This window comes from Apiospora aurea (assembly GCF_038362705.1).
Source record: "Apiospora aurea strain CBS 24483 chromosome Unknown utg000010l_segment0_segment0, whole genome shotgun sequence".
Lineage (NCBI taxonomy): Eukaryota > Fungi > Ascomycota > Sordariomycetes > Amphisphaeriales > Apiosporaceae > Apiospora > Apiospora aurea.
Genome location: NW_027117397.1, coordinates 1,530,891 through 1,557,981, shown reverse-complemented (window position 1 = coordinate 1,557,981; position 27,091 = coordinate 1,530,891). Strand labels below are relative to the sequence as shown.

Here is a 27,091-nt window from a genome sequence, read left to right as displayed (position 1 = left end):
GTCGCCTCCTCGGTAAATGTCACTTTCTCATGGGACGTTGGCTCCCACGAAAGAGAGAGGGGCTCCCGCCCGTGGGCGCTCTGAAACGGTTCGCCCACAAGGCCCGCCTCACCCTTCTCCTGGTTTCGCTCCAGCAGTGTCTGGCAAAGAAAAGCCAAACCTCCTTAGGGAAGACCCCGAACAAAATCCAAAAGAAGCTAAAAGAAGCCGTCGCGCGACGCCGGAGCAAGCAGGACGAAGAGGCCCCTCTGACGGCCCTGGCGATGGCTGCGCAACATGACGACTTCATCATGGCGCAACATCCCTCTAATGCGGCCCCCTTGCAGCGGCAGAGACCTATGATTAGCTTCATACCCAGAGTGGTCATACGCTGGGAGGATATGCTAACCCGGAACCGCCCGTTCCTGAAGCTCAGGCAAAGGCCTTCTGACCTTCTCTACAAGAGGAAGCAGTTGAAACTAACATTAGCGGTTCCGAGCAAGGAGCTGGATCTAAGTTGTAGTGGATTTCTACAGAGAGGAGGCCGACATGAAAGAGGGGGTTTATCCTGCCGCCCACATCAGCATGGTGGCCGCCGCTACCATGGGCGACCTGGAGGACGACGGCCTCCTTCTCTTCGGGGACACGGGAGAGATCACGCCACTTTTGAGATTTCCACGGTTTTACTCTCGTATTATCTCAAGTACTTGGAGGTGTGGTTAAGTCCTCCCAGTGAGTAAGTGTCCCTGAGCCTGAGTATTTCATCCCTTTCATCAGCGACTCGTTGTTTGCCCCTTTTTTCCCCTCTACATAAGCAGATAAACATTGTTAAATACACCGTATTTACTAGGCTCGTCACTGTTCCACTTCCAATTTCCGCTTTAATCCCCGGTTGTAGCCAGAATTGCTTGGTAGAAAATAAAACGTCGTTCGTGTATAATTGTGACAGAGTCCACACGTCGGGCTTTTTACCAGTTATAGTTACTGACAACACGGCAAAGAAATGGGCAATGCCTTGAGCCGACCTTCCCAGTCCTCGTTGAAGTTAACCCAGCCCCTGAACCATGGCGCTTTCCGCGGATGTGGAGATTGGCCTACTTGAGACATCAAGACAAGTCACGGACGTGGGCAATAATTCACCGGTAGCACGTTTCTCTTATGAGAGCGTTCTTGACATTGCAGTGTATATTCGTCTCTGTCTTTGAAATTACGCTTCGCTAAATACATCGCGAGAACCGCCACCCCGTCTCCCCGAGCCCCTCAACCCCGACCCTGCTACGTTCAGGGGGTTGCTCGGTTAGGGCTGGTAGATGGAGACATCGTCGACGAAGACCGTGTTGCCCCAGAGCGGCGCCTGGACCTGGAACTCCACGCTCGTGTACGCGAACGTGTCGGCCGAGGCCGGGACCGAGAAGGGGTACGGCCCGTAGCCCTTGGTGGGGTCGCCGAGCAGCTGGATGTTGGCCACCGCCTGGCCCATGACGGTGGCGACCAGGTTGCCCGGGTAGAAGACCACGGCGCCCATGGTGAACGTCAGCTCGTAGTTGGCGCCCGGGCAGACCGTGATGGCCTGGGACAGCACGGGCGAGCCCGTGTTGAAGTAGAACTCCTCCCAGGCGAAGGGCTCGCCTTCCTTGATAAAGGAGATGGAACTAGGAAAGAAGGCGAAAAGTCAGCATGTATTTTCCCTTATTGTAAGTGAAACAGGAAGGAGTGTTCCATCACGAATACGGTGCTTGTCGGGGAGGGGGGATGCGAAAGGGTACGGTAACTTACGCATTCTGTCCGCTGTAGTCGATGGTACCAGTCGTATCCGGGCTGAACTGCCACGGGGGAGCATTGCCGGCATCGACAACGGTGTCTGTATGGAGTCATCAAATATCAGCAAAAGGTCGTAAAACCTGTACGCATTGGTTTCGTTCAAGAGGGGCTCAGGGCAGTGTACATACCGAAACCACCGTTCTTCACCGCATCCGTGGGGAGACATTGCGGCGGCCCAGACGTCGGCGTCCCGTTCGGATCGACGCACTCTCCCTGGAAGCAGTAGCCGGTCTTGCAGACGTTGCCACAGGTGCCGCAGTTGCGGGGGTGCGACTTCTTGTTGACGCACAAGCTGCCGCACGTGTCCTCGTCGCACACGCACTGGCCGCCGCTGCAGTGCGTCTTGTAGGGGCACTTGTTGACGCAGCCGCCGCAGTTGTTGCTGTCGTTGGCGGTGTCGGCGGTGCAGACGCACTGGCCGCTGCGGCAGTTGAAGTGGTGGCCCGTGTCGCACGCGATGCGGCAGTTGCCGCAGTTGTTGTCGTCCCAGTCGTAGTTCAGGCACTGGCCGTAGCAGAGCGGCTTGCCCGTGTCCGGGCAGTACGCGTCGCAGCGGTTGTTGGCGTCCCGGAAGGCGTCGGACCCCTTGTACGTCGTCACGACCCAGGCGTAGAAGAGGGCCTCCTCCTCGCACAGCACGCGCCGCAGCGCATGGCCCCACCACGAGAACTGCGGGCACGCCGTCTGGTGCATGCAGTTGTAGAAGGCCGAGTTGCAGCGCTCCCACTCGCCGGGGTAGCAGTACTGGCTGTGGCATAGCTCGTTGTCCCCGGTCCTGCAGTTGTCGTAGCAGTAATCGTGGAAGTCGCAGCACTGGCCAAAGTTCAGCTGCGGGATCCAGGCCGCGGTCGAGCCGGATCCGCAGCCGTTGGAGCTCATATCCCGCGCTCCGTACCGTTTGTCGGCGTACAGGTTCGGGGGTACGGCGGTACGCGGGCCTGCTGACCATCTGTGTAGGGACTCATTCGCGCTTCCAGGACGTTGGCGTTGGCCATAGCCGCATACCGTGGGTGCCTCTTCGACAAGGTGGGCTGTTGAGTCCCAGCGTCGGGATCGTACCCCGGCGGCATCGTGGTGGGAGTCAGAAGAACCTCGGTATCGGTGTCAGGAGTTCCTGCCGCCATCTCGGTGCTGACGCCATCCGCTGAGATCCGCCAAATGTAGACGGTCCCCGACAGGTCGCTTACTACCATACGGCCGTCGCAAGAGAAGCTGAAGATGCTGGTGATCAAGCCATCGGCGTCTGGCGTCTGGCCTTCCGTGCTATGCGTGGTTGTGCGAACCTCCATAGTACTACGCTTCAAGGCGACATAAGTCGTGACCCCGCTGACTGTAGCGACCAGATCGTAGAATCCTTTAGGGCCATCAGCGGTCTCCTGAAAGCTGTAGGTGGGAAGATTCTTGTAGTAATCCTCATTCGCCTGGGCTCCACTGGGATCCTCCTGTGTAGTCGCGGGGTCGGAACCAGCAGGTGGTTGGCTGGGGAAGTCTGAGTTGACTAAAGCACCAATGATGCCATTCTTGGGAATCAACAGAGTACCCGACGACCCAATCGACAGCTTAAAGGCCTGGTCCTGGTTGGTAGCGTCGATGAAGCAGGATGGCGTGGGCGTGTTGGTAATGGAATAGTACGACGTAGTGGTCGGCGTGGCTGAGCCGTCCAGGGTGGTGGTGAATTCCACGGGCAAAGAGACCTCGTAGTAGGTGTAGTCCGCGGTATTGAAAGTGGTCGGGGTCGTCTCAGTCTCGGCTGTATTTGTCGGGTCCGATGTATCCGTGCCCGTGGACGTAGGAGCCGTGGGGGACTCTGTAATTCCATCTGAGGTGCCGAGGGTGGTGCCGCTCGGAGGCACCGTAGTCGAAACGGTGTCGCCCGAAGGCGCCGTAGTCGAAACGGTGTCGGCCGGAGGCGCCGTAGTCGAAATGGTGTCACCGGTGTTTGTCGAAGTAGGTAATGTAATGGTCAGGTGCCCATCGTCGGTGCCTGTCGATGTGCCCGTTTGAACGGTAACCGTCAAGATACCGGAGCTTTTCGCATCGAGGATCGATGACACGATTGACGATAATGAATCTGGCATCGACGTCATGGTCGACGAGTCCGTAGTAGAGGTGCCCGTGGCACCGTCATCAGTGTTTGTATCCGTAAGCGTTGACAACGGAGAGGTTCCGTCCGTAGCCGTGTCCGTGGAGGTCGGTGAATCAGTAGCCGTAACAGAAGCTGACGACGAAGCTGCAGGTGCAAGCGATTTGGACAACGAAGTCGCATATGGAAGTGAGTTTGACGACAGGGTCACACCCGAGGATGGATTGTGGCGGCACTTCGAGCCCTCTCCGACTGTGACCGCGGAGGCCATCAGCAGGCGCCACAATACTCGCGAAACCGGGGCGTCCATCTTGTCAACACCGGGGGTAACGCAATACGAGGACAACAAGATGCTCGGCACATGAACGAACTTGGAAGCCAGCCTAAAGACACCACTTATAAGACACAAGTTCGGGCAATGCCGTTTCTCTCTTGAGGGCACGAGCTCAGTTACTAATGCTAGATAATGGAGCCGGCGCACCTAGAACGTGGCGATTGTCATCAAAACAAGCTCAACAGAAAGCTTAGCCAGGAGATAGAGAAATTGGCATAGGTATTAGCTCTCTATTCGGGCCATTGCTAACTTCCAACAGTCCTGGATTAGGTCATGAATAGTTGACCATGTGGCGAGCTGAGCTTGAGTAAACGCCATGTTAATATCGGTCATTGATTGGCTGCTAATCTCAGGGGTTGGTGAAAGAGGAAAGAATTTCTCTTTAGCGCCAGCAGCCGCGCTGTGGAGGGGGTCCATATTACTCTCGCCGGGGAAGATCTAGAATAGACTATAGAAAGGAGCCCTATACTAGATCTAGTTATATTCTCTAGCATATTCTAGCCTCCTGTTTAACCCCTTAAATGATCTTCACCACTAGCTGTTTACAGCCTAAAGCATGCGGGACGCAAGTGCAGTCTAGACTTTTTTGCTCCACTGAGGCGGTGATCAGTTACACCTGCTCCATTATCAGGGTTGGTCATGAGAACCGGAGTATGGGAAGGTCTGCCTGCTGCTACGTTATTCACCACCTTTGGCTTGAGACTGAAAACGGCAGTGACGCAAAATGACGGGTGCCCAGGACTATGCAATTCTGTTACGGACTAAAGCGACACGCTAGACTAGATACCCAGACAGCCGCCAAGCCATGCGGCCCGGATCATCCCTTTGAACTTACAAAAGTTTTTACGGGAACGAGGGATTTGGGTTTCTTCGTTTTTTAAAGGGGTTGCAGCTACAAAGGTCGACAGACTGAGGAGGTCAGCAAGAGAAAAGAGAAGTGACGGATGCATGTTTCCGGGTTTGTATGTGTAATGAAGTTCAATATTCGTTTTGTATGATTTACAAACTGTTCGTGGCTTTTCCTCTTCGGGGTCTTTTCTGCCACCACACTGTCGTTTCTGGTCACCTTGTATCGATCGAGTCGCCCCCTGAGGGCCTTTAGAGTAGATGAGTCCACCTCCGGGTGTTGAACACTAATTTGACATCATCATCATTCACAAACTGCGGATCGCGGGACTGTGTCGTTTCGACATATATAATCCCAACTAGAGTGAAAGAGATATTGTAGTAGTTTTATAGACGGTGTACCCAGACCAGGGGATGCATCTCGTACCCGGGTTGCAGCCAATCCAGCGGCCGATATCATCAGCCCCACCCACATGTCCGCTCTCGGCATTTGCTACCACCGCTAATAGGGCGCTGTGTATTGGCGACTCGGACCGTAAGCGGGCTTTCGGTGAGCTCCGAGTTTGGCCGGACCGCCGATCAAGATCTGTACGTAAGCGGCAGAGACACGCAGAGATCTCAACTAATCAATCCCTATTGACGGCAGCCCGGTGAATCCTGCCAGGCAGAACTCCATTGTGAAAACATCATTTGACATAGCGGCGGTCCGGGGTTTCCCTTCATGAATTGACCCTGTCGGTCTATCCAATGTGCCTATGAAATGTTCATCCACACTCATACTAATACAGATACAACGTTTTGATTCGACGCATACCCATGAGCCCCTTCCCAAACCTGGCCCCAGTCCGTCCTTCACCTAGTCCCCCCAAAGGACCCCGACCAACCGGGAACCCATCCATCCATCTAAAACTCGAACCGCACGATATTCATGGGCGCTATTATATCCCGCACCACATGCTCCGCCACCGCGCCCAAACACGGCACGTACCCCAGCCCCCGCAGCGCCCACCGGACGGGCGCCGGCAGCGCCTCGCCCTCGACGACGACGCGGGCCATCAGGTCCAGCAGCTCCGCCGTCTCGACGAGCCGCAGCCGCTCGTCCAGCAGCTCCAGGTAGCGCGGGTGGTCGACGGCCCAGGCGAAGGTGGCGCCCGTGTGCCGCAGCACGCCGATGAGGCCCTGCGCGCGCAGCACGAGGGAGCCCACGCAGTCGAAGACGAGGGAGCCCGAGGGAAAGCGCTTCAGCAGGCGTCGCAGCAGCGCGACGCCGTCTTTTTCCGTCAGGTACATGGTTAGGCCCTCCATGATGACCAGGGTCGGCCGGTCGGCGGGAATGTCGTGAAGCCACGCTTCTTCGGCTACCGAGGCCGCGATGAGGCGGTAGTCGACCCCCGGCCCCGAGGGCGAGGGGGAGCAGCTGCCGCCGCAGCGCCACAACGTCGGGGAGGTCCAAGTCGACCCAGCAGACGTCCGAAAACGCGCCCTTCGCGGCCATCCCGGCTTTGTCGGCCCCGTCTCCGCCCCAACGCAGCCGGAGACAGCGGCTGTCGAGCCCGCAGGCCAGGTGGATCACGGTGGCGCGCGGGTTCCGCTCCAAGAAGGATGCGGCCCACCGGTCGAGCGTCAGGGCCCGGTTCACCACGGCCGCGCCCGCGAGGGCGCCCGGCGCGACGCCCGCAAAGTCGTAGCCCGGCACCTGCTCCAGCACGTGCAGCGCCCACCGGTCGTTGAGGAGCGGCCTCGCCGACTTGGCGTCCTGGGCCCGCGCGCACAGGGTCGAGAGGTTGGTCTGCTGCGCGCCCGTGAGGGTGATCCGGGGGCCAGGGCCCGACGATGCCGACGACGACGAGGTGGCTCCGGGTACTTGGCGGCCGTTGCCCATGGTGGAGGCTGTCGTGGACGATGTGGCGGATTCGCCCTTATCGTGGGACTTGGTCTTGGCGTCTTTTGCTCCCGAGGGCTTGGTGCTACCCTGCGCCATGTCGTAGTTGTCGTCGAAAGCCGTCTGTGAATTCTTGTGATGGTCGACAAACTGCCAGGTCATAGTCTGCTTTCTGCCTGAAGAATTGATGATTAAGTCACGACATTTGACGAAGCCCACTGCGGTCTGTCACAACAATGCGTATAGGTATGGATTTCTGGCAGTAATGAAGGAAAAGTAGGTCGGTCGCCGGGGCCGCTGGTGGTTGCCGATGGGGGTGGTAGTAAAGTCATCTGTTGTTAAGCTTTCACCACCACATGGGTGTACCGCCCACCGAAACCGAGTACGTCGTCTTTTTTCTGTATTCACAGCCACCAATCGAGTCATGAAGGTTTGAATAAGGGGAACAATTCCAGCCGGCACTAGGCTTGGCCGTTGACCGACGCCACGTTTCGGGGTAAGTTTTGTGCTTTGCATAATTCCATGGCGGTGGATTGCCCGAGACTCCTGCACGTGTTCTTCTTTTCTATCCGGCATTGCATTTTATCATGGTCAAAACCACACGGACTTACAGGTGCAGGGTAATTTCGATGTCTACCTCGTCATGGCTAAGCCTAACACCCAAGTGCCGGGCTGACACATCTGTGTGAAATTAAGACCGTTCGCTAGTACAAACTACTTACGACGTCGGCAAGCAAGCCGCAAACGTTAACGAAATCTGCTGACATTCCTAGGCTTGAATCTAATAAACTCCATTTATCACATCGGTGCTTATTTCATCTTCCTCAGCGGCTCCTTGTACGCATCCGGCAGCCCGCTCTTCTCGCCGTGCATCCACTGGAACCACGGCTCGTAGACCTTGTCCGTCCTCTCGATGACAATGCCGCTCTTGTACGCGGGCACGTCATGGTAGTAGTGCGAGTCGAAGGCCGTCTCCACGGCCTGGCCGTTCTTGGTGTGCGACTCGTCCTCCAGGAAGACCTCGTAGGCCGACATGAGGCATTCCTTCTGGGTCAGACTACACAATTCCAATCCAGTCCAATAGTAAGCAAGGAAATCATAAAAAAGGGTGCGAGGTAAGGTGAGATGCGAGAGTGTTGTTGCTTACTGCTCATCGAGGTATGCCTCCTTGAAATCAGGCATGATCCCCGTGTCGTACGCGTTGGGCAGCACAGTATTGATGGTGATATTCTCCTTCAACAGCAGCATGGGCGCCATGCCGCGAACCCACTGCAGCGCCGCCGCCTTGACGGCGCAGTACTCGGGGAACGTCGGGCAGGGGTAGATGGCAACAATACTGCCCGTAACCACGATCTTGCCCTTGACGCCGGGCGGGTTGTGGCGCATGTAGTGCGTGAACAGCTGGGTCCCGTACACGACGCCCTTGAAGTCGGCGTCGTCGCACCCCAGGTCCGGGCAGGGCGGCACGTCGTCGACCGAGGCGCCGGCGCGGCGCGCCAGGAGGCCGTACCGGGACTCCTTGTCGACGATGCCGGCGTTGGCGACGAGGGCGTCGACGCGCGCCCACTGGCGCCAGACGGCCGCGAAGACGGCCTTTTGCGAGTCGTACGACTCGACGTGGCACTCGGCGAAGAGCGCCGTGCGGCCCGTCGGGTCCAGCGTCTGGGCCAGCGCCTCGCCCTCGGGCACCCGGCGGCCCGTCAGGGCGACGTTGTAGCCGCGGGCGTGGAGGCGGTGCGCGAGGACACGGCCGATTCCGCTCTGTGCGCCACGGCAGAGGGCAAGTCAGAAAAATGATCGTCGACGGACGAGCGGGTTTGGGGAGGGGGAACTGGGGCAAGAAGCGTGAGGAAAGAGCGGACTTACGGTAGCGCCCGTGATGATCACCACCTTCCGCTGGTCGGCTACGTAGGAACCCATCTTGCGTCTTGCTACTATGGCCTGGCTGGGGAGGGGAGTCTAGATGTGTGTAGTTGTCGGATACAAGGTAATAATACTGAAACTTCAGTTCTCAAAAGTGTTACCGGTGCGAGATGCTTATGATGGTCCCTTCGACAAGGTGCAGACACGTCAGCCCTTAACAAGACCCTCGATACCCCCCTTTTCCTACCACTGCCGGCGGCATCCTCCCTATCCAGGGGATATACCGCCGGCCCAGTCATGTGAGGTCTGGGAGCATAGTCGACAGTGGATTGGCGTGATGCAGATCCACTGCCACGCTGGGTCTCCAAAACGACACAAGTTGCTGCAGGAGTGTGCCAAACAATCTAAAATTCGAAACTGGTTGCATGGCGGAGTCCACGGGTGGGTCTTACCAAACTGCCAGGTCCTGCCAAGGGCTGGGCTACCAAGCACCCAGGATCTGACAGGAAGCGCGAAGATTCGAAATGTCCGTACGGGATCGCATCCGCGGTGGACTCATATAGTCCGCATTGGCCTATAGGATGCCCATCCTCGATCGATCCCCCATGCTTGCACATCGCTGAACCCAAGCGGGGCGGATGCCAACGCGACTATCAATGCCTGGAAACGGCAATCTCATCGGCTGTCGCGTTTCGAACCGGACGACCGCTCCTTGCTGGAGGGAGTTTGCCGCGCCGGCAACACCCCTGGAGCCTTGTGGTACTCTCCATCTCGGTTGGCCTCGCAGAAAACGGACGCTTTAAATACGCTCACCCAGTTCTCGGTCGTAGGGTTGCAGCCGTCATCCAGCCCTTGTGTCAAGTACGTAACATCGCTTGCAACCATTCGTGAAGAGACGGACGAAACGAAATTTGACAACCAGACCGCCACTTCCTTTGGGCTTGTCATAATTGACAGCTCTTCGTTCGCGACGCTGGAACTCGGGTAAACTCCTTTCGAATGCATCCAGCGAGATGAATCTGCCGAGGATCGCGTCAAGGCTGACGACGGATCGTGCGGGCTTATGGGCTGGCCCTCTCCCTCCTTACCGGATCGGCCAGGATCTCTGAAGCCGGATCTGGGCTGGACCAATAGGAAGCCCAAGACCCTGGTCTGACCGGTGTGCGATTTGGGCTGATGGGGGCAGGCAACGGTTAAAATGGGGGCCAGTAGCTGCCGCGCGGTGCCGGAGTCAGCAGTACCTGGGGACCCCCTGGCTGGACCTCCCATCCTCCCATTGATCGTCGTTATACGGGAGATGCAGGACGCAGGCTTCTGCATAGGTTACTGCCGCTGACCATCTCACTTAGAGAAGACACCCTCTCTCCCATCCGCCACTATGTCTCATCATATTAGGGGTATCCCATCTTACGACTCCCTCCCATCCCCATGGGATACGTTGACTTATTAGTGTCGACTACGGTTTGGCCAAGTTTGCTCAACCTATTTGCACCGATCGGCGTTCTTCATTAGATTCATGCTAATGCCTATCATTGAGCATTTTGGCTCGATACGGTAAACAGTCCATCGACATCGGCGGACTTTCCCATGGGCTTACGATCCGGTTCTTAGTACAACGGCACATCGGGAACTCGACCGTGTGTTATCGTTGCTAAAACCATCAGTATGCCGTTGGATAAGAAAGCGCCTTAATCCCATACTGAGACCCAGGAAACGACACGCTTACCAGAGAAAGAACTTGTTCCAACCGAGCTCTCTCAACGTCGTGCATCTTCCAGGAAGAGGAACCTATAGACGCGCAGGACAGTCACACCAAACGCCATGGTCACCACGCCCAGCAACCCCAACGACGGCTATGAGTCGATCCCCATCCAGAATGCCGGCCAGTTCTGGATGATTGTGACGTGCGTCTTCACCATGGTTATCCCCACCGCCCTTGTCGCCATGCGCTTTGTGGCGCGGTCGCGGTTCTCCAACGCATCCCTCGACGCCAGCGACTGGTGCATTGCGACGGCGCTCTTGTTCGTGCTGGCGCTCTGCATCGTCGACTTCTTCATGGTTTTCCGGGGCGGCTTCACTTTCGACCTGAAAGACATCGCCGTCCGGTTCGGCCCGGATGCTCTCGACACGTTCTTCAGGGTACGGTTACTTCCCTTCCTCTCTTTTGCTTCCCCCGCGCAGCACCAGCATGGCTATCAGTGCAAACGGTGACTAACGCCTGAAACTCTCTGTCTAGTGTATGGCCGCCTGGCCCCTGCTCTGGAACTGCTGCGTCCTGACCAGCAAGCTCTCGGTGCTGGCCATGTACCAGACCCTGATGCCGATCCCGCGGATGAAGCTGGCCGTCCGCGTCGTCGGCGGCTTCGTCATCGCCTACAACTTCTTCGGCTTCATCACGGGCCTGGTCATCTGCCAGCCCTACGAGAAGAACTACGACTGGGCGGGCGTGGTCAAGGGCAAGTGCGGCGACGTCAAGCTGTACTACGAGTGGCTCAGCGCCATCAACGTCGTCAGCGACGTCATCGTCCTGCTGCTCCCTCTCCCCTTTGTCTACAACCTGCAGCTGCAGCTGCGCAAGAAGATTGTGCTGTTCGCCATGTTCAGCGTCGGCTTCATGTAAGTTCACCGCGTGCCCGACCCCTCTCGTCCGTCCCTTCTGGATAATACCTAATTGCTGACACACGGCGACGACGAAACAGCACTTGCGCCGTGACCATCTACCGACAGACCCTGCTCCCGAGCCTGGACGCGACCAACCCGACCGGCACCGGCCTCCTCGCCTTCCTCTTCTCGACCGTCGAGATCGGCGTGGCCGTGTCGCTGGCCTGCGTGCCCTTCCTGCGCCCGCTCTTCCGCGGGACCTTCGGCTCCTCGAACCGGTCGCACCCGAGCCCCGAGTCGGCCTACTCGTACTCGAAGAAGGGCAGCGGCAGCAGCAAGCCGCGGAGCCAGGGCTTCAACGAGCTCGGCTCGGACATCCAGCTGAGCCCCGTCGTCATCATCGGCAACAAGCCCGGCGGCGGCGGCGCCGCGACGCAGCAGCAGGCCCTGAATGTACAGACGTCGTGGATAGATGAGCGACACGACGATCCGGAGAGCGGTCGTTTGCCGAGACAACAGACGGGGGTGCGTTTTAAATCTGCCTGGGGCACTTGTGTTCTGTGGGGTTGAACTTTTTACCTGGCCAGGCCGGCAGATGGCCGGGATGATGTACAATAGGGGACCTGTATACTATCGGACGAGGATACGATCGGCACAGTTAAAGTTACTCGAGGCATTCATGCCAATTTCTTCTGTTTCACCAGAACGTCGTTGTTGTTACTGCACCTGTCCATTCTGTCCTCCTTTTGCTCGGACAGTACTCAGGGGAAGACCGAAGACCCCACCTTTCGCCGACGCGCCCGGGCTTTTGCGGCTGAGACCAGCACGCCGCGTGTTGATGTGATCGGACAACTTGCGGACGTGCTGACCCGAGTAAGGTTGCTGATTCTCACCTGCTGTACCTTCGGAGTCGTGCCAGACTGGACTCTGCACCTTGTCCGTTGTTTGCCGGGCAGGTGCGGTGTGAGACAATGGTAAACATGTTGACGTAAGTTTGTCAGTGGCGGGGCAGAGATGACGTCACATCCCCGGATTCAAATACCGGTGCCCTCTCGTTGAGCAACCTTCTCATCAATCCAACAAACAACAAAACACCTGACAACTCCTCAAGCACCCGTCCAACTCCCGCATTCCATCCTCCAAAGCTCTCAATCCACTTCAAATCACGCATCCACACGCTACAGCTCAGCGCCAACTCAACACCACCTCATACCACCAATAACCCCACGACAAACCCAAAAACACCTCCTGGATTCAGCCAACATGCCGTCCTCCCAGCACCAACAGCAAACCCAAACCTACAACAACTCCAGCAGCTCCTTCTCCACCTTCGTCTCGTCCTCCTTTTCTTCCTCGTCTAGCGGCGGCAACGGAAACCAGCACCACAGCAAGTCCTTCACCGAGCACGGCTCCTACAACAGCCGCGACGGCGGCCGCATCGAGCGCACCACCGAGGAGACGGGCAAGCCCGTCCTGCACGAGACCACCGAGCTCGACCCCCACGGCCGCTCGCTCGGCGGCACGTCGCGGGGCGGCGACCGGCTGGTCGAGGACGTGAGCGAGGGGGAGCGCAGCAGCCGCCGGCAGTAGACGCAGCAGCTGCTGCGTCGGTAATACTTGAGATGGAATTAAAACGGGACGGGGAGGTTAATGAGGTTGCATGGAATACCCGCCTCGAGGGATATCACGCCATGGGTACCGATTAGGCCCGATGCGTTCGTTTTATGGATTTCGCGATGGAGGACGTGGACCAAGGGACGACGAAAACTGTACGGATTGATCGGTATATGTATGATTATCAGGAGATGCCACCTTGGTGGTGGATGGAGTTGGTCTGGCCATGAGCGGTAGTCATATCAGATTGTTTTCACGTGGGCTATCCTTCCCTAGATCACAATACTATCTTAATAAGGCTTACTTCCTGGATCCTCAGTATCGTGTAATATGCCTTGGGGTGATGGAATCCTAACCCTAACCCTAACCAGCGATAAATACGAAAACATCATCCAACATTTTGACCGAGGGGGGCAGTGCGGCACGAATGTGCCGTGTATGCACATCTGCTGTGTTACGCAAACCATTAAAGTCTTGCACATTTGACTGCCTACAGCCCCTCTGGGGCCCTCAGCTTTGGGGGCGGTTGGTAGAAATAGATCAGGCTGCGGCTGAAGGCCCACGGGCAAGCCAAAGATAGTTGTCCATCACCATCACAGGCTCAGCCCCTGTGGTTTAACCTTCCTATTTTGGAACCGATCGCATATGGCCCCTGGACAACCCCCCCACCGCCATGCCAAGCTGACCACACTGCCTTCACTCCCTGGCCACCAAGCATGTATTATTACTTATAGTCCCCGCCGACGTCACTGACTCATACCTCGCCAGACTATTCTGCCTCCTTTCCCTCAGCGTCACTCAGCCGCTGTCCGCTCGTGGTGACGATGTATCTGCGACGGCTCCTACACATCTGCCTGGTCCCGGCGATCACGGCCCAGAGAATCTTCATCGACAACCTGCCTGGGTACCAGGATCTCCCACCCTGTGCCGAAGTTCCAGTGCATACCATCGTGAAAGACATGTCCCAAGGCTGTGGCGACCACCGCAAGACGACGTCCTACAGCTGCTTTTGTACGGCCAGCTCCTCACACTATGTCAACCTAATCAGCAGTGAAGTCGGCTAAGCGTTGCTTGCCCGACACATCTACCGGCCTATCGCAAGCACTGGACCTCTTTGAGAGCTACTGCGCAATGGGGTCAGCGATGAATGGTACTGCAGGTCAGTCAAGTCCCCTTATTTAGAGTCTCTCGTCTGCAGAGCTTAGTAGTGGCGGCATCCTTTGTACTCTTGTCCAAGACCGTGTCTGCGTTGGCGACGCCATCCGCGACGACGACTCTGTCCAGTCCGAGTGCATCCCCGACCGCGTCGCCGGGTGTGGCTTCGAGCCGCCCAACGTTGCCCGCGTCGCCTTCCGAAACAGGATCGGCCGCTGCCAGATCGCAATCGTACTCTAGAACGTTGGCATTCCTTTTGCTTAGCTTTGGCATGGTAAAAGTGTTGTGAATGGTGCTACGGGAGCCGGAACAGGGCGGGGATCATGAGAGGCGAGGCGGTTTCGATATGTAGTAAGACCCAGGGTGGAAAATGGAAAAGAAACCGCGTGTATAGCGGTGAAATGGCCATCAAAGCCTGCAACGTACACTATGTGAGCCGAATAGTAGACTGTCTAATCTTACGCAATGCCATCCCTGCCTGAGCTGAACTTCCAAGTCCGAAGTCGTGATGGTGTGGCGTCGACCCCTGTTACTACGTCCAGTCATGCTTAGTCGTACGTTTTACCCCCGCGTCAGCATTGGACCGTTCTACACTTGCACTTTCGCCTCCGTAGGCAACTATAAGATGGGTCTCACATCCACGAGCTATATGTGGCGTTCAGAGAAGACAACCCCATCAGGCAATCCGACAATCCACTCTATCTAAGCAACGGTCTATCACGACAAAATGGTCAACTCTCCGTTCTGGCTCAGCATCCTGACATCTGCCGCTCTGGCGGCGCTTACCCCATGCGCCAACGACTCGGGCAACTCATGGAGGGGTGCAAACTTGTACTATCTCCAGGGCCTTTCCGACGGGGACCAGGACGCCTATATCAATGCCATGGCCACGGATGGGGCCAAAGTGGTCCGGGTCTGGGTCAACCGCCGGACAGCCGGGAACTGTCAGAAAGGCAGTAGGATCGTTTCGTCGGTCCCTCCCCTGGAGACGTCCCTTGGCGTTTACAACGATGCCACGCTGGACGCACTGGACAAAGTTATCGTGAAACTCCGGACCAAGGAGATCAAGGCGCTCATCTCCCCGCACGATGCCAATTCTTTGCTGGGAGATTATCGAAGGTAAGTCTGGCCTTTTCGGCCGTGTCTGAAGACTTACAGAACACAGCCGCTAATGCAAAACCTATTTGAAACAGAGATGTGTATTTTGACAAGTTTGGTCCAGCTGGCTTTTACCAAGACCAGGCAGCCTTTGACGCCTACGACGCTCGCCTATCGTACATTCTGAACTACAAGGGCGCCTCCTCGGGCAACGTGTGGAAAGAGTGGAGTGACGCCATCATGGGATTTGACCTGCAGGTAAGCTACCCCTACCTACTTCTCATCCATACATCTTATGTCTCCCCTGTCCCCGGCGCCGGACCACCGGCCCAACGTCGTTCTTTCTTCGTCTGCTTACGCGACCCCTCTCCGCCCCGCCGCCGCCTTCCCTTCCGAGGTTGAGACCTTCAACTCCGTGGGGCTGCCGGCCTTGTACTGGCAGTTTCTCCTGCCCAGCGTCGCGCAGTGTCCGTACACGGCGGCCGGGGACGCCGGGGACCATTTCGGCATTGTCTACGACTCGGGGACGGATTTGGCGGGGCCGATGCGTCGGGCGAGGGAGAGCGAGGCTTTACAGGATTGGAGACCCGTTATTTGATCTTGACTAGAAACCCACCGGCATGATTGTCTTGTGGCGGATCTTGGTGCAAAGCTCTTGTTTCCTGGGATTAGATCGATTGACAGTGTGGACCTACTACCTACTATACGCCTCCTAGCGTCCGTGAACTATTATTTCGTCTCCATTTTATATAGGGGCCCTCGGTGGATCCGCAAGGCAGCAACCGGCGGCTCGGCTGATACAGCCGTTCGTTGATATTTTCCAAGAACCCACTGACTATATATATTTCCCATATGGCTGTTTCGGTCTTGCCAACAACGTAAACTGAGTTGACGTCCACACATTCTAGATATACCGCCAGTTTTCCGCTTGTACAATGGCGGCCCCTCCGGAATTGCTGTCCGGCTGCAAGTCCTGTCAGGACATCTGGAGACGCTTCACCGACCCGACGTTCAAAGACGCCGTAAGCTTCGGACCACCAGCAGCTGCACTCTCTACTCCATGCCCGATCCACCGGCCCCTCGTGGAGAGCTTCGTCAAAGTCCTCCGCTCGGAAAACACGGGCATATACAGAGCCACGGCCGCCATGAGCATCCGAAAACCCGGCAAGGAAGCCAGTCCCCGGCTCGTCGAGTCGTATAGCGGGGGCGTGTTCTGGGACTTGCTGCTCGCCCGGCCAGACGACAAGCCGGACCATCCCGGCACGACGCGGGTTCTGGAGCCCGACTGGGCTGATCTGGACATGCTCAAGCGCTGGAAGGACGAGTGCCTATCCTCGCACGGCGCGAAGTGCGAGAGCCTCATCCACGTTTTTCCCTCACGTCCGGCTTGGCTTATCGATGTGGAGAGGAAGTGCCTGGTACCCGGATCGGCAGCGGAGGCGGCTCCCTATGTGGCGTTGAGCTACACCTACGGGGAATACGTAGCGCCGGGGATCGACGCCGAGACGCTGGTCGCGCTTCAACAGGCGAATGCGTTGGGCCTACCGGAGACGTCGTCAGAGTATGTTCCGCCCATGGTCCAACACGCCATGGGCCTTACGTCGGTCCTCGGCGAGCGCTACTTATGGGCAGACTTGCTGTGTGTCCCGGACGGCGACCCGACCCTCGCGAAGGAGGAGCACCTGCAGCAGATGGGAGCCGTCTACGCGAACGCGGTCGTCACCATCATCGGCGCCGACGGCGACGTCGAGAAGGGACTGCCGGGCCTCCGGGGCATTTCCGGGCCGCGAAACCTGCATCAGCGAGTCATCCCGTTCGGGGAGGAGAACAAGCTCGTCGTGCGCAGGCCGCAGGTCTACCGATTCGACGGCCATTTGTCGACCGAGCTGCCCTATTACCGGCGCGCCTGGACCTTCCAGGAGCGGCTGCTATCGCCGCGCAAGATCTATTTCCACGAAAAGGAGCTGCATTGGGAGTGCGCCCGCCACGTCCTGCACGAAGAGCAGGTACAGCCCGCCGCCGAGGTCAAGATGGAGGAGCCCACGGACTACCCGGACATGTCCGCCATGCTGGCCGGGTTCCCCGACCTGGGCGCACTGGACGCCGTCGTCGATCGTTACAACGCGCGGGACCTCCGGTACGACGAAGACGCTCTGCCCGCCATTTCCGGGCTGCTTACGGTGCTGAGCCGGGCGTTCACGGGTGGCTTTCTCTACGGGATACCCGAGATGTTCTTCGAGCGGGGGCTGGGCTGGAGACATGGGCCGTCGCTAAGGACGAAAGTCCGGCGGCGCAGCCCATCCCGCCGGCCAGACAGACAAGGCCGGTCGTTTTCATCGTCGGTGTCGGACCTTCCTTCCTGGTCATGGATCGGGTGGCAGGGCCGGGTGACTATGGGCCGCGACGGCGAGGCGGCTCGGATTAACAACCGAAGCCACGAGATCGAGGAGACTGTGCCCATTACCAAATGGTATACCGCCCGATCCCCGGACGCTGGCCCATCGCAAAGGCGAGAGATCAACTCGACGTGGTTTGAAGATCGGGAGAAGTACAAAGACTTCAGCAAGCCGCTCCCTCCCGGGTGGACGCGCCACGAGGCCCCCGGGCTCGACCACTTCGGCCGGCCACGCCCCTACCCGGACGGGTGCGCCGATTACGTCTTCCGCCACGACGCCATGCCAGCGCCGACTCCCGAGACCCGTCAGAGTGACAGCTGGTACTACCCGTTCACCGTGCCCGAAGTCGGCACACCGGGAACTATGCCAAACCAGACGCCGTATCTCTTCTGCGAGACCACGCGGGTGTGGCTGTGGGGCTGCCAAGCAGATAGGATGAACCAAGTGGAACTCTACGACAGCCTGGGGTGCGAGGCGGGCGAACTCTACCTCCCCAACCGCTCGGATCTGGGCGCTTTCCCGAGAAGGGGTCTTGGCGATGGCCACGATGGGCAGGAAGAGAGGGGCTTGCGGGTAGAGCTGGTGGCCATATACAAGTCTCGGGTATGCGAATTCTCCCTGGACCAGGAGACGCGGGTCATTGGTGCCCCAGTCAGAAGGTCGGAGCGGTATACAGTGCTCTGGGTAGAGTGGAAAGAAGGGGTCGCGTACCGCCTGGCGAGCGGGTACGTGCGGGCAGAGTCGTGGGACAAGCTGGAACATGAACAGGTGTCTCTAGTTCTTAATTAATTAAGCTATTTGGCAGGCGAGCGACGAATCGAACAAGCCACTACTACAAAACCCTATCTCCGTCCCAAATCACGCCGCGGAAGATGCTCTTCAGCGACTGGACATCATGGTCCTTCTCCGCGGCCAAGCTCGACTTCTTGGCGTGCGTGAAATCGATCAGGAAAACCCTCCCGTCCGCCGCCCGAACCAAGATATTGCCGACGATGTGCAAGTCGCCATGGACCCAGCCGAGCGCGTGCAGCCTCCGCAGCGCCTCCATCGCGCCCCGCGCATCCTCCCGGCTCTGCGGGTCCACGGGCCGCGCCGCGACGTACTCGAGGATCAGGCCCATCCGGACCATGTCCACCGTCTCGAAGTCGAGGACCTGCGCCCCGAACACGGGCGCGATGCCGTGGCCCTCGACGGCCGCGTAGGCCGCGTACTCGCGGTCGCAGTCGCGGATGCTGACGTAGTCCTTCTTCAGAACCCAGGTCTGGCACGGGTCCCAGCCGTCGGCCTCGACCGTGGCGGTGTAGATGGAGCCGTCGGCGCCCTGGCCGATGCGGGGGCCGATGGTGAATTCTTGGACCTCGGCGTTCTCGGGGTTCTCGGTCAGGTAGAGCTCCGCTTCGATGCCTGGCCCGTTGCCTTCGTAGTCTCGCTTGGTGGCGACGGTGGAGGACAAAGTCCCGTTGTTGAATGGATCGTTACCTTCTACAGTCCAGGTACGGCGTTGAACGGGGGCGGGGCCGTTGGATGGTCCGTTGGTGCCGGGCGCGTAGGGCTGGCTGTAGTCGTACGCGGGCTTCTTGCTGTTTCGTGCGTACCAAGGGTCGGACTCCAACAGGGCGAAGCCTGGATCGTTGGGCGTGATGTCCTTAGGCCAGCACGGGTTGTCCCACAGACCGTCGTCCTTCGTCGCCTTGTGTTCCCAGGAGGAGATGGTGAATTGGGGAATGTGGGCCACGGTGACTCCGACGGTGTACTCCGTCTTGGCTACACGATGCGGAACATGGTCAGTTACAAAGATGTGCGGGGGCCGACTGGGTGGGTGTTTTACTTACTGGCGGCTCTGACCTTGGTCTTTGCACCAAAGTTCTTGTTCTTCGCAGCCTCATACATCTCGGCATCGCTCATCGCGCCCAGAGGCGTATCGAAGCAAATATTGCTCCACATATGCGCCGCCCCCCGGTTCTGTCCCCTCGGCACCCAGCGGACCACCTGGCTGGGCCCTACACCGCACCGCTTGGAGTCGGCCTTACCGACCCCGTTCAGCAAGTACGTCGGCGGGTACTCCGCCTTATCGCACAGCTTCTCATCGCGGTACGCCGCGCTCTGCCACCCGGCACCTCCGTGCTGCCGGGCCCACGCATCGGTAGCGGCCGCCTTGAGGTCCGGCTGCGTCGCCGTCGCCATCTTGGGCCCGCACGACAGCGTCTTCCACTCCGGATGCGCCGAGATGGCGGAGCTGTAGTGCTGGCAGGCCTGACCCCACTTGCCCGAGCAAGTCGCGGCCACCACGGTCGGCTTCGCGGTCGCGGCGTAGGAGAGGGACGTGATGGTGTAGGCATGTGTCGTCGTCGCGCCCTTGTTGCACTCGCGGCTCGTCACGACGCCGGGCCCCTGGCGGCCGACGGCGTTGGCGGGCTTCAATTTGCAGGACCCCGTCTCGCTGGGGCGCTTCGAGGTTTGTTGGTCATTCGTCTTGGTCGGCTTGGGTTTGCCGGTGCGGGGGTTGCCTTCGTCGCCTCGTCGGCCGCTGCCCTTGCCGATCTTGGAGGGGGACCTTGAAGCTCGCGGCCGAGTCCGCGATCGAGTTCAGCGTGTCGAAGACGTTCTTGACCTCGTCCGGGACGAGGTCGTTGTTGCCGCAGGGGTTCAGCCAGTGGCCGAAGGCCTCGTCGGGACCCTGGGAGGCGTCGTACACGTAGCTGGACAGCTTCGCGGCGTTGACCAGCATTTCTGAAAGTGGGTGGTTCATCTCATTAGCTCCGGTCTCCTTCGTCTTTTGCATAATGGTCTTTTTCACGGGGGAAGGAAGAGGACATACGCATAGGCGCGGTTAGCGCTCTGCCTTCGGGGATGGCATCCAGCGCAATGTCGAGAACCAGCTTGAATGAGGACATGAGGACGTAGCATCCCACCTGGCGCAGTCGCTTATTAGTACATATTTCCACTTCCCAGTTCTTCGGGAGACATACTTCTGCAATGACGGGCAATGCCTCGATGAACGTATCTCCGACCAGGTTCAAAACCGGATCGTCACACGTGCAGTGACCCAGAGCCACCCACTGGCTGTAATGGCCAGCCCGCTCCCATGGAATAGATTTCGCGCCCGGCCAGAACCCAATGCATCCGTAGGACGTAGTTCTGTGCTCGGCTTCGGCCTTTTCGACTTCGTCTTGGCACGGAATTTTGCAGTCCTCGGTTTTGTCCGGGAAGTCCTTGTAAATTAAACAGTCCTTGTCGTGGCGGTTGAGCCATTTGACGATAGCGCCATCCGTCTCCTCCGGTGGCGGCATCTGCTCCGTAGTCGTCGGCTGCGTAGGAGCAGGAGGAGCTTTGGTCGCGTCCGGGTCCGGGTTGGGCTCGTCCTGCTCGCGGGGCCACGGCGTGCACGTCGCGCCCTGGTCGCCCACCTCGACCCCGACGACGTGGTAGTTCCGGACGGCGATGCCGCGCGGGCACGACGCGGCCACGCACATGCCGCCGGCCGCGGAGGCGACGCGCTTGCCGCTCGGGTCGAGGATCTCGAGGAACTGCGCGCCCCGGTTGAGGACCTCGGCGCTGCCGTAGTTGAGGCCGGCCTTGAGGTCGTAGACGGCGGGCGTCTCGGTGTTGCCGCTCCAGACCTTGAGGGTGTGGCCCGGCGCGAGGCCCTGCTTCATCACCACGGCGAAGTAAACGCCCTCGACGCCGGCCTTGTAGTTGGTCGGTGCTTCCGAGTACAGGCCGTCCGGGCCGTTGCATTCGGTATCGCGTGGGAAGCTCTGGTACCAGATGGCGCCCTCGGCGATTTTACCGTCGGCGGTATCCATGGAGGCTGCCGTGGAGCCCTCCTTCCGGAAAGCGTTGTTGAACGATCGGACAAGGGGTTGCCAGCCGCTACATTGGTTTCAAGTCAGCAGTGACGTTTTAATGCTAGACGCCAAACAGAGTTCAAGAAGAAGCAAGGACCAACCTGTGATCGTAACGGTCGGGGTTCATGTACTTCCACGGCTGGTAGTCATGGTTCTGCTCCGGCCAAACATCACCGATGTAGTGACTCTCCGGCCCGTCGTTCCAGGTCTGAAACTGCACGTAGTTGGGCCGCGGGCTCATGGCCAGAATGTTCTCCATGCGAACGGGCAGGTTCATGTCGCCGAGACGGTATAGGTTAGTCTTGTAGGCCGCCTTGTACTGAAGCGGGCTGATCGGGATCATGTACTCGGCGCCGTGGTCTTGCGCCGCGCGGAAAGGCTTCAGGTCGGGACCGACATCGCCAGGAAAGGCGCCTCCGTGACCCGCATACTCAGGCCACGAGCTCTCCCAGCTGGCGATGCCGTCGACCGTCTCGCCCCAGTGCTCCCTGTTGGTTCCCGGCGGGTTAGCGTTCCAGTAGACAGGCAGTTAGGGGGTTGAGAAACTTGCCACCAGCCTTCCGCACCCTCCCAGTATCCCGTGGTGTTGTCAAAATCGGGCATGAAGAAGAGGTTTCCCTCGTCCCATCTCGATCGCCACGCATTAAATTCCTTCCGAGACCAGTTTGCCGCAGAGAAGGCTGTTCCGGGGTTTCCTGTCAGTCTCCACGTCCTCGGAGGGTTTCAACCAGTGTTTAGAAGAGGGGACTACTTACTGCTGACAAGGTTCTTGCCGTCGACCTTGAACCATCCATCGGAGTTCTTGTACTTGTTCCAGATGCCCGTGTAGTCATTGGCGTAGTCGCAGCACGACGCTCCGTTCCAGCATGCGTCGCCGGAGGCATAAAGGTCCATGTTCAAGTACACGCCCATGCCGGCGGCGGCGGCATTATTGAACATGTAACCGAGGACTTCGTCGACCCAATCTGGCTCGACACAGCCAACGTTCATCGCAAAGGCATCGAAGCTGCAGTAACAGTCAACACGTGCGCTGGCGGATATCGGGGCTGTCCGCAGGATTTGGCGAACTTACCCAGCAGCTTTCGCTTTCTTCAAGTCCGTCTTTACATGCTCTTCTGTGACCTTACCAAGCTGTGCGCGAAGTTGTGTGTCAGGTACGAATGCGTAATGAAGTACACCAAAGAACGAAAACATACCATATAATGGGCTATCGCAGCCTTGGAGGCGACTTGAGTGGCCAGCAACAATGTGCCGCCTAGCAGCGTCAGCGTCCGAGCTCCTCTCATCTTGACGGTTGGTCAGAAGGCCCAAAGCGCATGCTGGTCAAAAGAAGAAGAAAACCCGAAGCAGCTGCCACTGCCGACTGAGGCTATTTATCATTGAGTGATGGTCTCCAGGGCCGTCTTGTCGTGCCGCCAGGATGTCTGTCCCACATGCGAATTGTACGATTCCCATGCTTGCGGCAGGGATGCGAAAAGTCCCCCCGTGCAGGCCTGCACTCAGCAGGCTACAGCGCCATGTTAAATTGGCAATGGCGCGAGGTGAAGCGATTTCCGACTTCCGACCCACGGTTCCAGCGTCCGCAATAGCCAGCCCTGTGGGGTGCGACAGAGACCTTCCATGTCTGCAGCACAGATCCGGCTGTCAGGCCGAGACTGACAGCGCGGTGTCACGGTCTTAGGCGCCCGAGCAAAGCTCCGAGAGGGAGCAGCGTGGGCCTGTCAGGGACGTTCGTGGACGTTTTACCAGCACTCCGGCTGCCAGGAGGTCCACTGAGCTAGTCAACAGGGGGCCTTTCAAGCTTTTGCCAGCCTTTGCCCCCCATGAAAAGTACAAACTTCAGCGAACCAAACGGCTTCATCCCACCCCAACGTTCGCCCCATAATATGGCACTATCGCTCTTTAGAGCCTTGGCATTCTCCACGGGTCCGGCAACTGGCCGATGACAACACTGCCCAGGATGGCCAGATCCGAGGCCGCATACCTGGCTGCATTACCAAGTGCCTCGGAAGCCGGTTTCAAACCAAGGCATTCCTAACAACGTTCATGGAAACACACTGTTGAATAGATGAACGTTGAAACCTCGAGCTACCAGCTCAGCGTCTGGAATCTACGAAAGCTCGCACGTGCGACTCTGACGTTCCTTTCTCTTTTTCCTCTTTCTCTCATCTTACAACTGCTTACGACTCCGGCGACTGCTCACGATCTTTGGTGACTGTCCACGTCTGGATTAATTAGGTGCGTCCTCCTGCCCCGCCTGGGCACTTGGAACAGTTGCGCAGTAGCTCGGGACGTTTTTCTCTTACGTACCTCCTGGGACGTTGAATTCACATTGAATAAACCTCTAGCAAGCTTTTAGCGAGACTTCACAGTCAACTTCTTGACTAGAGAATGGGTATATAATATAACGCTATTCACTGTACATGAGTATTAGTACTCCAACTAATTCAACGCTTCCTGTGTATTTCCAACCTTCTCCTTCACCCAGTCGTCCAGATCCTCAAGAGCCGCGCACGGCGACTCCTCGTGGTCGAATATATAGACCTGCAACTCGGCCGGCGTGAAGGTCCCCGGCGGGATGCGCGATCCGAAGGCGGCCGCATGCATCCGCAGCTCCGCGTCGGTCATCAGGGTGATTGGCGGAGGCGGGGGAGAGAGACAACTACCTTTTTCTCTTGCCCTTCCCCGTTCACGTTCCCGTTCCCGTTCATCCGCTCCTCCTCGTTCTCTTCCTCCCTCTGGCGGATCTGCCGCAGGGCCTCGCGGAACTTGGTGTAGATCCGGCAGAACATGGTCTCGGCGCAGGCCTGGCTGATGTAGCCGAGGTAGATCTTCTGGTCGACGCGCCCCGGCCGGATCAGGGCCGGATCCAGCTGCTCCGGGTGGTTGCTCGACATGAGCAGGATCCGGCCGTCCACCGAGTCGGGGCCGTCGAGGACGTTCAGCAGGCCCGACAGCGTGACGCCGGCCTCCGGTCTTTGCAAACCCGGATGCAGCTGCTGCATCCTTTTTTGTGATTCCTCCTCCTCCTTGGCCACCCGCTTCGAACCCACGCAGTCGATGTCCTCGAGCAGTACGAAGCAGTTCGGCGGAAGGGAATTGAAGAGGACCTTGAGATGCGTATCGCTCTTGACGTCAGGTACGTCGAGAATGTACAGTGGCAGGCCGAACTTGCCGGCCAGGGCGAGCGAGAGCGACGTCTTGCCCGTGCCGGGGGGTCCGTGGAAGAGGAAGCCCAGCCGGCGCGGCACGGAGCAGGCCGAGTACATCTGGGACCGGAGAGGATTCACGTAGCGGCCGACCTTCTTGACGAGCTCCTCCTTCACCGTCTCGTCGATGTAGACGCTCTCGAGGCGACGCATGGTCTTGCGCTGGCCCGGGCCCCACAACGCGAGGCCGCCGCCACGTTGTGAAGCGAATTCGTCGGCGTAGGGGTGGTACACGTAGATGACCGGCGCGCCCTTGGTCGAGGGGTGTGACTCCTCGGCCAGCTTCTGGCACGCGTCGAAGAACTTCATGATGGGGGCGGTCGAATAGCCCAGCGTCATGATGGTCGTGGAGCTATCTTCCGTGTTCGTGTTGTCTTGTGCCGTGCGTGCCGTACGACGGATAAACCAGAACGGACGCCAGCCGTCCCAGAATTGGACATCCTTGTATACCGGTCTCAACGTTATCCTTCCGTCGGGGTTGTTGGGCATCGGTTGGGCATGGCTGGTCTTTGGGTTGCTCATGTACCCGCCCCCCGCCGTCGCAGTAAACGTGTAGTATTGGTGTTTGGGCTGCTCTACTTGCGTGATCCATTGCTGAATGTTGGCGCTGAGACTATCGTGTGCGGGGACGGTGACGGAAACTGACAAGGACCTGAGGACGAACCCCTTCAGCCAATTATATCTTCCGGTCAGGGTTTGGATGAGCTTGAGGGCGCTGTCGCACCACAGGGGGACCGCGAGGGCGAGTCGGCGGTTCGCGGCGAGCTTGTATAGGCCAGGAACCTTGGCCACGGCCTGCTGGAGGCGGAGGAACAGTTGAGCATGGCGAGGTCCAACAGTCTTGTTGGACAGGATGAGACGGATTATGTAGGCGGCAAGCGAAGAGCCTACCACGGCCGCCGCACCCGCCGCACAAAGGTGACCTGCGTTTGGAGAAGTCATGATCGTGTGTTGAGTTGAATGAAAAGAATTGAGCCAATGGGTACGATCAGTGAAGTGTTTTCCTAAAGAAAAAGGATATTTAAACCTGTTGGTTTTACACCGTTTGGCTTTGGCATGAACCAGACTGGAGGAAAACCAAAGCCTCTTCCTACCCAGATTATCGGAGATGGCCAAAGAACCAAAGTGAACTCCACCTCGAACCTTGCGTGTAAAATTTGGTTTATTCAACTTGACACACACCAAACTCGTCGGCCGCCTTTCAACCGAAACGGGCAACTGCACACCCTCCATGGCTGCTTCACAAGTCACTAACGTTATGCCCACCACCGTGGTCATGGGGCGCGACACGTTAGCAACAATATAAGTGCATATATGCTACTGCGCGAAAGCATCGTCTATATCAACATATATTTGTTTGTATCTCACGGGGCAGCTGGGGTCTGGTCTCTTCAGACTCGGAGTTATGGTATGTAAAGTGTGTTGCAAAGCACCCCCCCGCCATTTCACCCCCAACATCGGTATTGCCGAGGGCGGCGAGACATGTGTGCAGAAGGTCTTAGTCAAGCCCCAGACGGTCAACTCGAGTATAGCCTCACCGACAAGCCGGCAACCAATGGCGTTTGTGCAGACCCTGCTCGTCCCCATTGTGTTCTCAGAAGACAAAGAGTCCGGGGTGTCTCAGTAAAGGGGCCCACCCCTATGCAATAAATGCACCTGGCCATTGTTCTCGCACATGTGTTTTGTTCCGGTCCTCCCTATACCCCTTTCATTCTTTCTTCTCGTCAATATTGCGATTATACCACAGTGGTTTTCAGTGTGGTCAAACACCACATCCTCCCCATGCCAATAGTATAATACTTGCATACAAACGAGACGTACATGGAACAAGCTGCACGATGGAAAACAACAACATTAGTACATCGTGTCCACTAGGCACCCGTAGATTCTACATAAATAAGCCTTTGTATGGCCAGGCCATAAAAAATCAGTCTATACGAAAAACACCTCCATCATCAAATCCACAACACCTGCACGTTTCACTCACATCCGCCGTGCTAATTTCACTCTATCCACACATTACATTTTCAATCATAACATCCATTACGACAGCAGCAACATCAACATGGCCCGAGGAAGTTACGACACAACCGGCAACCCCAAGCCCGGCCCAACCATCATCTCATCCGAAAGTGACGCGAGCACCAGCACCAGCCGATTCCTGACACTAGCCAACTACAACCGGCTGGACCCGGACGCCGCAGCGGCTGAAGACGTCTTCTCGGACCTCGGACGCGGAGGCTACGACATCACCAACAGCCCAAAACCCGCGCCGAAGCCGCGGCCGGAGTCGCCGGAGCCAAAACCGCAACAGCCCAAGCCGGACACTTCCAAGAACTAAGGTTCTTTTTCCTTCACCGCT

The 27,091-nt window shown here is 58.0% G+C and overlaps 11 protein-coding genes across 11 annotated transcripts; 6 read left to right on the top strand and 5 right to left on the bottom strand.

Moving 5' to 3' along the window:
• Positions 1–1,276: 1,276 nt before the first annotated feature.
• On the bottom strand, positions 1,277–4,193 carry PG986_014521 (uncharacterized protein; the record flags this gene model as incomplete). The annotated part of the gene is made up of 4 exons (XM_066850743.1): positions 1,277–1,631; positions 1,756–1,840; positions 1,929–2,749; positions 2,806–4,193. The coding sequence occupies 4 exons, from the start codon at positions 4,191–4,193 to the stop codon at positions 1,277–1,279; spliced, it is 2,649 nt and encodes an 882-aa protein (XP_066692981.1).
• Positions 4,194–5,966: 1,773 nt separating this feature from the next.
• Positions 5,967–7,107, bottom strand: PG986_014520 (tetracenomycin polyketide synthesis O-methyltransferase TcmP; the record flags this gene model as incomplete). The annotated part of the gene is made up of 2 exons (XM_066850742.1): positions 5,967–6,334; positions 6,426–7,107. The coding sequence occupies 2 exons, from the start codon at positions 7,105–7,107 to the stop codon at positions 5,967–5,969; spliced, it is 1,050 nt and encodes a 349-aa protein (XP_066692980.1).
• A 648-nt stretch (positions 7,108–7,755) lies between these two features.
• Positions 7,756–8,865, bottom strand: PG986_014519 (uncharacterized protein; the record flags this gene model as incomplete). The annotated part of the gene is made up of 3 exons (XM_066850741.1): positions 7,756–8,002; positions 8,093–8,706; positions 8,812–8,865. The coding sequence occupies 3 exons, from the start codon at positions 8,863–8,865 to the stop codon at positions 7,756–7,758; spliced, it is 915 nt and encodes a 304-aa protein (XP_066692979.1).
• Positions 8,866–10,629: 1,764 nt separating this feature from the next.
• Positions 10,630–11,979, top strand: PG986_014518 (uncharacterized protein; the record flags this gene model as incomplete). The annotated part of the gene is made up of 3 exons (XM_066850740.1): positions 10,630–10,947; positions 11,045–11,424; positions 11,508–11,979. 3 exons carry the CDS (start codon positions 10,630–10,632, stop codon positions 11,977–11,979), a joined length of 1,170 nt encoding a protein of 389 aa, XP_066692978.1.
• Positions 11,980–12,672: 693 nt separating this feature from the next.
• PG986_014517 (uncharacterized protein) lies at positions 12,673–12,999 on the top strand (the record flags this gene model as incomplete). The annotated part of the gene is made up of 1 exon (XM_066850739.1): positions 12,673–12,999. The coding sequence occupies one exon, from the start codon at positions 12,673–12,675 to the stop codon at positions 12,997–12,999; it is 327 nt and encodes a 108-aa protein (XP_066692977.1).
• An 848-nt stretch (positions 13,000–13,847) lies between these two features.
• On the top strand, positions 13,848–14,418 carry PG986_014516 (uncharacterized protein; the record flags this gene model as incomplete). Its single annotated transcript, XM_066850738.1, has 3 exons — positions 13,848–14,034; positions 14,075–14,182; positions 14,261–14,418. The coding sequence occupies 3 exons, from the start codon at positions 13,848–13,850 to the stop codon at positions 14,416–14,418; spliced, it is 453 nt and encodes a 150-aa protein (XP_066692976.1).
• A 487-nt stretch (positions 14,419–14,905) lies between these two features.
• On the top strand, positions 14,906–15,874 carry PG986_014515 (uncharacterized protein; the record flags this gene model as incomplete). Its single annotated transcript, XM_066850737.1, has 3 exons — positions 14,906–15,297; positions 15,372–15,534; positions 15,674–15,874. The coding sequence occupies 3 exons, from the start codon at positions 14,906–14,908 to the stop codon at positions 15,872–15,874; spliced, it is 756 nt and encodes a 251-aa protein (XP_066692975.1).
• A 337-nt stretch (positions 15,875–16,211) lies between these two features.
• PG986_014514 (HET-domain-containing protein) lies at positions 16,212–18,461 on the top strand (the record flags this gene model as incomplete). The annotated part of the gene is made up of 1 exon (XM_066850736.1): positions 16,212–18,461. One exon carries the CDS (start codon positions 16,212–16,214, stop codon positions 18,459–18,461), a length of 2,250 nt encoding a protein of 749 aa, XP_066692974.1.
• A 43-nt stretch (positions 18,462–18,504) lies between these two features.
• On the bottom strand, positions 18,505–22,806 carry PG986_014513 (carbohydrate-binding module family 24 protein; the record flags this gene model as incomplete). Its single annotated transcript, XM_066850735.1, is given in 9 exon segments — positions 18,505–19,436; positions 19,505–20,213; positions 20,227–20,402; positions 20,491–21,545; positions 21,622–22,008; positions 22,074–22,200; positions 22,276–22,526; positions 22,593–22,651; positions 22,717–22,806. The coding sequence occupies 9 exon segments, from the start codon at positions 22,804–22,806 to the stop codon at positions 18,505–18,507; spliced, it is 3,786 nt and encodes a 1,261-aa protein (XP_066692973.1).
• Positions 22,807–23,962: 1,156 nt separating this feature from the next.
• PG986_014512 (uncharacterized protein) lies at positions 23,963–25,671 on the bottom strand (the record flags this gene model as incomplete). The annotated part of the gene is made up of 2 exons (XM_066850734.1): positions 23,963–24,133; positions 24,214–25,671. The coding sequence occupies 2 exons, from the start codon at positions 25,669–25,671 to the stop codon at positions 23,963–23,965; spliced, it is 1,629 nt and encodes a 542-aa protein (XP_066692972.1).
• A 1,123-nt stretch (positions 25,672–26,794) lies between these two features.
• PG986_014511 (uncharacterized protein) lies at positions 26,795–27,070 on the top strand (the record flags this gene model as incomplete). Its single annotated transcript, XM_066850733.1, has 1 exon — positions 26,795–27,070. The coding sequence occupies one exon, from the start codon at positions 26,795–26,797 to the stop codon at positions 27,068–27,070; it is 276 nt and encodes a 91-aa protein (XP_066692971.1).
• Positions 27,071–27,091: the final 21 nt, after the last annotated feature.